The 10183-nt window shown below is 36.9% G+C and overlaps 1 protein-coding gene across 1 annotated transcript; it reads left to right on the top strand.

Annotated features, from left to right (window-relative positions):
* Positions 1 to 2280: 2280 nt before the first annotated feature.
* Positions 2281 to 9686, top strand: NLGN1 (neuroligin 1; the record flags this gene model as incomplete). Its single annotated transcript, XM_009706021.1, has 3 exons — positions 2281 to 2493; positions 7079 to 7868; positions 8864 to 9686. Coding segments are annotated over 3 exons (1826 nt in total), but the record flags the coding sequence as incomplete, so codon positions are not given.
* Positions 9687 to 10183: the final 497 nt, after the last annotated feature.

Raw genomic sequence — 10183 nt, forward strand, 5'->3', positions numbered from 1 at the left:
CGCAGTCATATACTTATGCAAAGAAAGGAGAAGGCTCTCCCAGCATGTGCAGCCACAGGATCCTGTAGTTCCCATCAATTCCTACATTTTAATTTTCTTACAGTCACTGGTACCATCCCTCAACTCCAAGCAGGCTGACAAAGGCAGTGAGACTGGGTAGGAAGCCTTCATTAGATTTGCTGTCATAGATTCAAAGACATCATCTCTCTGCGTCCTTAAAAAACTGTTTATGGGGGACAACATTTTACTGGAGTATGAAGACAGGAATGAATGCTTCTGTGCAGGAAGGATTAGACTGGGGCCATCCTTTCACATAGGCAAGCACACCAGCCCCTCTGGCTACACAGAAAAAACCAAGAGAGAGTGAAGCGGAGTAAAATAACATCATGTTCATCTCAGTTGAGTACTGAGCTGTGATAGTAAAATGAGAATGAATTAATTATATTTATGACTTCCCTTCTGGGCTTTCCCTGAATACCAAGGTGTTATTTTCTTCTATGGCAGTGATGCTACTTTGCTCTTTTATGCAGTTAAGTAGTAAATGTGGCAGGTTTTAGTTGTAGAATAGCGGTTATTTTAAAGTCTAGTATCAGAGTAACAATTTACTACGGCTACAGTGAATGAAGTATGCTCATTAGACCTGGTACATTAGGTCTGGAAGTGGGAGAATTGCTGGCCTGGCACCTTATGCCACTTCCCTGTTCCCTCTCCATGGTAACAAAACCCAGGATTGACCTACACAAACAAAGCTGCCCGCCCTAAACGGAGCATAGCTCAACTACGGAGGCAGCGAGGCCAATTAGCTTTCAGTGCAGGTTACAGCAAAGAAGGTCTGTCTGTATAAACGTCCACACGTACGACAGAATACCAAGTGTAAGCTTGCCATTTGAAGTCAGATCAGAGTCATGAACACATGACATGTTCATTATATACATGGATACAGGTACATGCATGCACCTATCCTTGTTAAATTCTTAGTTTATGTACGTATACGCACACATGCCTTTCTCCTCAGAAATGTCTCCAGATCTGCCTTTATTGTCATAAAGAAACAGCAGGACTCTTTTGAGGGTCATTTGTCTGAAAAACTGCTGTAAACTTCTTTTGAGTAGACTGTCTGCACTCAAGAGAGTTAAATTGGTAGAACTTTGACGAGACTAGAAGACCCACTAATATCTAATTAATGTGGAAATAGTTGTTGTAATGGTTGCATTTCTCTACAAAGCAAGTACTGAAAAACAGTTACACTGTCGATTTAGTGAGCATTAAATCAATTTGATATGCAAATGGAGGTGCTGGGCTACTTCATAATGCTGGTATTATTTAAACATTTGTTTAGTAAGCTGAGAAAATTGGAAATATCAACAAATGGGGTCTGCAACAAAAGCAAAGCAATGTCTTTTATCAACAGAGACTTTCTTCAAAGTTTTTGTTATCCACCTTTCAGAGTCAGTAGGCTCTAATGAGAACAGGAGCAGCCATACTAAGTATGAGGGTACTGCTGGGAGCGAAGTGTATAACAGTTGTTCCTGCACCTGACATGTTCTGCCATTTTTCTTCCAGTATGAATAAAAGGGAGCAATTCTTGTGCTCTCCAGATTACCCCTGAGCTCTTATCTTTTTGATGTTAAGGGGTCATGGAAACAGCTTAAATTGCCTTTATCCATTTAATGTAGATTCAATTAACTCAGGCTAATGACTATGGGACAGAACTCAGGGAGTTGAGAGCTGCTCATATTGTTCAACTCACCTTGTCCTGTGACATAAGCTGCATTTTTGGGGGGAGAAAAAAGGAAAAGATAGTGTGTTGCCAGGACATAACCAAACACAGTCTACAGGGAAGTGTAACCGTTACCTCTCAGGCATGTGCAAACCTCATGGCTGCATCTAAATACAGAAGCGCAATACACAGTTGACCACATCACTTACAAAATGACTGCAGCATATCTGTTTGCTAAACCTTTATTCTTAAACTTAGTACAATCAGCACAAAGTCTTTGAGAGTAGTATGTTGTGACCTGTTACGACTTACATGACTATTTTACCCAGGATGTATCTTCATCTTCCCTACATTAATATATCATGGCCAAAAGTGTGCATACTAAACAATTTGTTTCAGGAGGAGTGCAAAATTGCAAATTGTTGTCCAGTGAATATGGAAAATTATGTAGTAGCATGATATTTAATGGCATATACTTTTGAAATCTTTCTTAGAAGATTGCAACAGGATTACTCAGAAGACCACTTGCTAATCTTTCCTTTTTTCATTTACATTCACAGGATTTTTGAGCACTGGGGACCAAGCAGCAAAAGGAAACTATGGCCTCCTTGATCTAATTCAAGCTTTGCGATGGACTAGTGAAAATATTGGGTTCTTTGGTGGTGACCCATTAAGAATAACTGTTTTTGGATCTGGTGCAGGCGGTTCATGTGTCAATCTGTTGACTTTATCCCATTATTCTGAAGGTAACCGTTGGAGCAATTCAACCAAAGGTATTATGCAGGTTGCAAATTTTGACAATTTTGGTGTCTGCATGCCACCACCATTAGTACTATGTGATGCTCTGTATATTCTCTTTGTTCCTATGAACTGTTGAGTTCAGCTCAATATTCAGCAAACTTTTTTAAGGCTGTACAAGCCGCCTTCTCCTTCAGCTCTTCTGTGCATGTTTAAATTTTGGGTCACTTTCTTCTTTTTCCTATGGAGTTTTGTAGAAACACTTTACAGCAGACTTCTGAACAGCATTTTCTTGGTGCACCATTTTTGTCTCTTTTCTTTCATACCTAAGGATGTCCTTTCTGGAAAATCAGTCAGTCATACTCACAGTAGACGAGGTCATCTATATTCAGACAGTCATGAAAGGCATGTTTAGTTTCTCATGAGGAGCAGAATTTAAAGAAAACTAAAATGACACAGCTTCTCTTCTCAGGCTAACAGTTGAAAAGCTTAAAACTATTATTTTGTGTGAAGGAAACAAGTACCTAGTTCAGAAATCTTTTGTCTGAAACTGCATGAACTTCACTTGCTGTCATCTAATAAAAGAATGGTTGAATGTTTTGCATGCATGATCCAAAATTGTCAAAGCATCCAAGTTGCAAATGGATTTTCTTCTATATGTTTTTTCCTATTCCATAACTAACACCTTTTCTCTCTAGTTGAGGCAGACAGCAGGAAATTAAAAAGATGCTATTTGAGGCACCCAATTTTTTTCCTATGATTTTTGCACCACAGTTCCACACAGTTTCTCTCATTTGCACGGCTATTGCTTATTGATCATATTACTTTTTTCTTACTGTTTTCACACATTTTTATCTGTATTGTTTATTTTTACCAGGGACATCACACTGTGCCCTGTGCATACAATCCTCCACTAATTTACATTGCTGTATCTCCACAGGGGACTAATTGGCCAGTCAAAAAAATAATGCCACTGACATTAAAAGAGCTGCATTTACCCAAAGTCGTGATGCAGAGCCCACTGAGGTCAATAGAAGTGACAGATTCTTTAGATCAGGCCTTTCCACTGTTTTAAATGAGAGAAAAATATAGCTTTTACAAGAAAAGTCTAGTGGAAAATAGACTGTGGTTTAAATTTTAGTCTACTTCCACAATTTTATTTTTAATGAAATCTTTTTTTCCCGTAACTACCTGCAGTTATATAGGGCCTGTTTATAAACTAGCCTATGAGAACAAGATGTAGGCATTACCTCATTATACGGTAATCTGAGGGTCACACTGCATCAACTTATTTTCCTCAGAACTCACAAAAATAACTTTTGTCTTAGAGGATTTACCTTAAGGTTGAATGAGGAAACCTGGTTTATCCTCTCCTAACTCTTACTTGATCTTAATCTTGACCTTCTTGGTGTAACATGACATTAATGCGAAATGCCACATTTACAGTATCTGGACAGTCATGTGTTACCTCTTATCAGCAAATTTTATCCTGTCATATTCTAACACAAGGCCAGAATTCTGCCAGGAACAGAATTTGTTTGGGGAAACTCATGCAGTAATTCACCAACACAGTGGATCAAAGGATTTGGGAGGGGACTGGAGAGAGCTTACGGATGCATACTTAAAATCCAATTCTAAAAGTAAATTTTTGAGGATTTCTTTTACAAGAAAGCAAAAACATGCTTTAATGAAATTTGTATTAAACAGAACAATGTGCCACATCCCCATGGATGTTATGTTTCATTTAAGGATGGTTAGATCTGCAATTAAAAAAAAGTATTAAAAGAAAAATTGGTCAGCTTCAAATAAGAAAAGTTATTTCAAGTTTTCAAACATTTTCAAATATCTTAACATTTTCAAAAAACCTTTTGTTTCACAATATTAACCACTTTCTTTCATAAGCTGTAAATTCGCATGCTCTCTTTGCTTCCTTCATTTCGCTTTGAAAGGATCCCTTGGTAGTTGAGAGGAAGCATTCAGCCAGTTTCAAGATGGTGCTGTTCATAGCTGCCCATCTGCAAGTGGGCAGAACAGCACCCATCTTTAAAAAATGCTCTGAAAATGTAGATTAATATATGCAAATAATTATTATTTACTTTGGTGAGACTTTGAATAGGAGTCACAAATTAATATGGTCCATTGAACATTTAAATCTTTCCATCAGTCTGAAACTATAATAATCATACACATTATCAGATAAAATGTACTCTCCATCCTGTGTGGTACCAACTTCTGCTAGGAATTACGTGACAGAATGAAAACAATTTTTCATATTGTTGTTCATTTTTCACCAAATGGTTTGAGAGAAGGAATATTTCCGTAAGCACTCTTCAGCAGAAGGAGGGATGTTTAGTTTAATTTCCTAAGATAACTTTATGGCCAGAGGACTTGACCACTTTTACTTAATCCAATATTTAATGTTTATGTAGCACTTAGCAAGCCATAGTGTTTATATCAGCATTTTCTTAATATGTAGCTTACACTTTCTGTCCTTGTTTAGAGATATTTAATAAAGCAATAAAAATAGATTTACACAATATGCAAAAAAGAAACATTATGAAGTATCATGAAATACATCTTTGTGAAAATTCAGTTTTGTCATTTAGTTGCATTTATTACAATGCCTGGATCCTCTGCAGTAATTCCACTGACTTTGAGCTGATTTATACTAGCTCGATATCTGACCTTGTAAACATGCAAATGTATTTTTACCTGCTTTATAGCTCAAATTCTTTCATATTTTTTACTCGTATCTTACAAGGAAATGGTACCTTGGATATGACTTCTCATAAATTTAAGGAGAGGCTTGAGTTTACACATTTCAGTCCCTACACCTATCTGATTTTAAGACTTTTGGACTTGGACCTAATACAATCTAAAATTATTTTAAAATTCCTCAGAAGCTTGTAAATTGTTTCCTGCCAGCAACTAATTCCAACTAACTTCTGAAGTGTACAGGGTCTGATACTGCAATAGAGGCTGTAAAGGCATGTCTTTGACTTGATTTAGAGGCTATGGAAGTTTTTTGTCAATAGAAATATGTTACTTATCAAAGTAAAAGCCATCTTTTGCATTATTGGAATAAAATTCTGAGGTAAGCTAAGCACTTTAGCTCCAGTTCCTTTAGTGGGAGTATCCAGCTATTCATCAAGCATTGAACCAAAGACACATTCTTAGCAAAATTAAGTGAGTGAGGCCAGATGTCACTTCCAGTCCCTAAGCAACTCTACCAAAGTCAGTGGAATTACTCCAGCTGCCTATCAGCATATGTAAAACCGAATTTTGACCCATATATCTTAAATCAGCGTAATTTACGTATGCTATAGATCATTTTGTATTACCCACATTAAGCTATAGGAGGTAGGGTCCAGTATAAAATATTTTCCAGTAATTAGTACAAAAGATGTGCTACTGAAATGAACTGGAGGCACTTCCATGAAAATGCAAAAAAAATGGAAAGGTGACAGTTACCTAAATATAGTCTAAGTTTCTGATATTAGAGATGAGCATTATTTTGCACAAGGTTCAGACTCAAAATCTGTTTCAGGACCTGAACTACTCTCCCCAAAGTGAGCTGGAAAAGGCCCCAGCACAAAGGGAGCATAAGAAGTATCAGAACAAGGGTGGAGTTTTGATCGCAACAAAATCAATAGCAAAAAAAATGGATTCATTCATTGACTACAAGGGGGTGAGGCTTTCATCCATGTTATACTCAAAATTGTTTACAGAAGGCAGAGGAAAACATCAATTTAAACATATCTTCTTATTTCTATGAGTGGAATTCCTGGTCCAGACTGCTAGTTAAATCAGCATAAATTCAAATTAATTGCACTGAAGTCTTTGGGATTTGCTACAAGTTTATATGCAGCACCAGATCATACTCTCTCCCCTCAATGAATACCTGAACATATGTTTAAATCTCTGAATTACAAAGCTAAAATGTATCATTTCCCTTTTTATGTAAGTGTGATCACTATAAACCTTCATTAAAAAAACTCCTTTAAAGAAAGGATCTTGACTCTTAGACACTTATAAATTTAATAGCTGCCTAGTACCTCCTCATCTATTACTCCAGAATATAAACTTTTGCTATGATATGCAATTCAAAAGCATTGCACCACTCAAACCAAATTTAATCCCAAACAAAACATAAAAAAGCAGTATATTAGCTTTGTTTAACAAATACTTGTATGCACACATGCTGCTGGTGGCTTGAACAATATCTAGAAATTCAATCTACTTCAATGACTTGTTGGCTTTTCCCCCAACCTATAAATTGCTTTAACTTTAGGGATTTCTTTCAAGCTAATAGTTATCCTATATAAGGTAATGCGACTTCTTTTTCATCCTGAGTTTCTTTTGAAAATCTGTTCCTCAGCTGGACTACATTGAGGTAGAATAATTTGCTTCAATTTCTGCGCATATTGCATTTATTTTGTATACATTACCTGTAGGTACAAGGACAGTCAGATCTCACCATCTTGTGTATTTCAGTACTATTAAGATTCAAGTACCTCTTCTGTTAAAGTTTTCTATTGTTTCAAAGAACTCCTTTGAATCTTTCAAGTATGTAGCTGTTTCAAGGTCACTTCAGTAGTTTTTAAATATTTCTCCCCACAGGACTTTTTCAAAGAGCAATAGCTCAAAGCGGAACGGCTCTCTCCAGCTGGGCAGTTAGTTTTCAGCCTGCAAAATATGCCAGGATGTTGGCTACGAAAGTTGGTTGCAACATGTCAGACACTGTAGAATTGGTAGAATGTCTACAGAAGAAGCCTTATAGAGAACTTGTCGACCAGGACATTCAACCAGCAAGATACCATATAGCCTTTGGACCAGTAATTGATGGTGATGTGATACCAGATGATCCTCAGATATTGATGGAACAAGGAGAATTCCTCAATTATGACATCATGTTGGGAGTTAACCAAGGGGAAGGGTTAAAATTTGTTGAAAATATTGTGGATAGCGAGGATGGCATATCAGCTAGTGATTTTGACTTTGCAGTTTCTAATTTTGTCGATAACTTATACGGATACCCTGAAGGCAAAGATATATTGAGGGAAACTATTAAATTTATGTACACAGACTGGGCAGATCGACACAATCCTGAGACCAGAAGGAAAACACTGCTGGCTTTGTTTACTGATCACCAGTGGGTTGCACCAGCAGTGGCTACAGCAGATCTTCACTCAAATTTTGGATCGCCTACATATTTCTATGCCTTCTACCATCATTGCCAGACAGATCAGGTACCTGCATGGGCAGATGCAGCCCATGGAGATGAGGTTCCTTACGTACTAGGAATCCCCATGATTGGTCCTACTGAATTATTTCCTTGTAATTTCTCCAAAAATGATGTCATGCTAAGTGCGGTGGTGATGACGTACTGGACAAACTTTGCAAAAACTGGGTGAGTACCAGATAATGAATAGCCTTGTATGCAAACTCAGGATATAATGACGCAGTGCTTTCCCTTGGTTATCTCCCTTGGGAATGCCTCTGCGCTTGTAGGATGAATAAGAGATTAAGAATTAGGTTGCATATTTATGTTTGTTGAAATGTTCCTTGGCTCACTTACACATTCTAGTAAAAAGAGGGAAAAAATACTTTTGTGAACATTCTGCATGAGGAAATTCTAAAAATACTTTGTACACAAAACCAATTAAGGGGTCTCCAGAAAAGTGCAAAGCTGAGCATTTAATATACATGTATAGTTAAAAATGGTTAGATTAGTAACTGACTTTACCCCAGCACTGATAATATTTTTATCCCATGAGACAGAAAATTACATAAATATTGCATCAAATATAATATAGCTTATTTTAATAATTTATTTTGTTTTAAATTGATACTTCTGACCATCAGGTATGTGACTTTAAACTTGAAAAGGAAAAGTTTTGTCATATTCATTAATTCTTCTTTCACTAGTTGTTCAAAACACTTTTCTACCCTCAGCCATTGGACTCTAAGTCACTACGTGTTGTACTGAGTTATGCCCATGCTCTTTCACCTCTGGAAGGCCACAAATACTGCGTATGAACTGAAATGCTGAGCCTTATGAGCTTTATGTTACTAAAAAAGAAAAGCAAAGCTTAATGTTCTCTTGTACCGGTCTCTCATAGACATTTGTCTATGTTACCACATTGCTGGCAATCTGTCCTCAGCAACAAAAGATTTCAGTGTGAGAGATACTAGCATTTTGGGAACTAGGGAAGTCACTGAAGTCTATGTAAAAGAAGGGTTCATTTGCATAATGCTGTTTCTAATCAAGATTATTAAGGCCTCTAATTTTAGGAAATAGCATTTTCTCTGTCCAAAGGCAGATTTAAGCATTAAATATAATTATGTTAATTTTATAATTCCTTTTGAAATACTTTGTAACATTGGAGATTTATTTTTTTTTAGTGACCCAAATCAACCAGTGCCACAAGATACAAAATTCATCCATACAAAACCAAATCGTTTTGAAGAAGTAGCATGGACCAGATATTCTCAAAAAGACCAACTGTATCTTCACATTGGATTAAAACCACGAGTTAAAGAACATTATAGGGCCAATAAAGTGAACCTTTGGTTGGAACTGGTACCTCATCTGCACAATCTTAACGACATTTCACAGTATACCTCTACCACAACTAAAGTGCCGTCAACTGATAATACTTTCAGACCAACAAGGAAAAATTCTGTTTCTGTTACTTCAGCCTTTCCTACAGCCAAACAAGATGATCCCAAACAACAGCCAAGCCCATTTTCAGTGGATCAAAGGGACTATTCGACAGAATTGAGCGTTACTATTGCAGTTGGTGCATCTTTGCTGTTCCTGAACATTTTGGCCTTTGCAGCATTGTACTACAAAAAAGACAAGCGGAGACATGATGTTCACAGGAGATGTAGCCCACAACGTACTACTACCAATGATCTTACCCATGCACAAGAAGAGGAGATAATGTCCCTCCAGATGAAGCACACTGACTTGGATCATGAATGTGAGTCCATCCATCCACATGAGGTGGTTCTTAGGACCGCCTGTCCCCCAGACTACACGCTAGCTATGAGAAGGTCTCCTGATGATATTCCCTTAATGACACCCAACACCATCACAATGATCCCCAACACTATACCAGGGATTCAACCCTTACACACATTCAATACATTTACCGGAGGACAGAACAATACTCTGCCCCATCCTCATCCCCACCCCCATTCACATTCAACAACCAGGGTATAGCCAGACAAGATGAAACAAACTTTATTTTTTGATGGATTACAGTAGGTGATATTACTGAAGATTACTTGGCTTTCAACCTACAAGACTCTTACTATTTAAATATGGAGGAATATTATGTGAATATACATATCAAGAACTTTTGGGGTTTTGAAAAAAAAATGAATTGTACATATATCAAATGAACTTAAGAAACAAACAAACAAACAAAACAAACACAAGAAAAAAACAAAACAAAACAAAAGAACCCAACTGTTTGCAATTGCTTGAAGCAGTTGTCCTGAATGATACTTTTTCATTCACATTCAAGTATTAATTTTTTGAAGATTTAAGTTACATAATGGAATTAGGCATGTGCAACACAAACAGGAAAGAACTATGACTGAAAATTTAAAAAACCTATAAATATGCACAAGGGACACACTAATGGAATGTCAGATAATTTTCACCAATTTTTATTTGGACCTGTTTTCTTGTGTAGACCATATTTACATATTTGA

Source organism: Cariama cristata, unplaced genomic scaffold, assembly GCF_000690535.1.
Source record: "Cariama cristata isolate BGI_N322 unplaced genomic scaffold, ASM69053v1 scaffold6458, whole genome shotgun sequence".
NCBI classification, from domain to species: domain Eukaryota; kingdom Metazoa; phylum Chordata; class Aves; order Cariamiformes; family Cariamidae; genus Cariama; species Cariama cristata.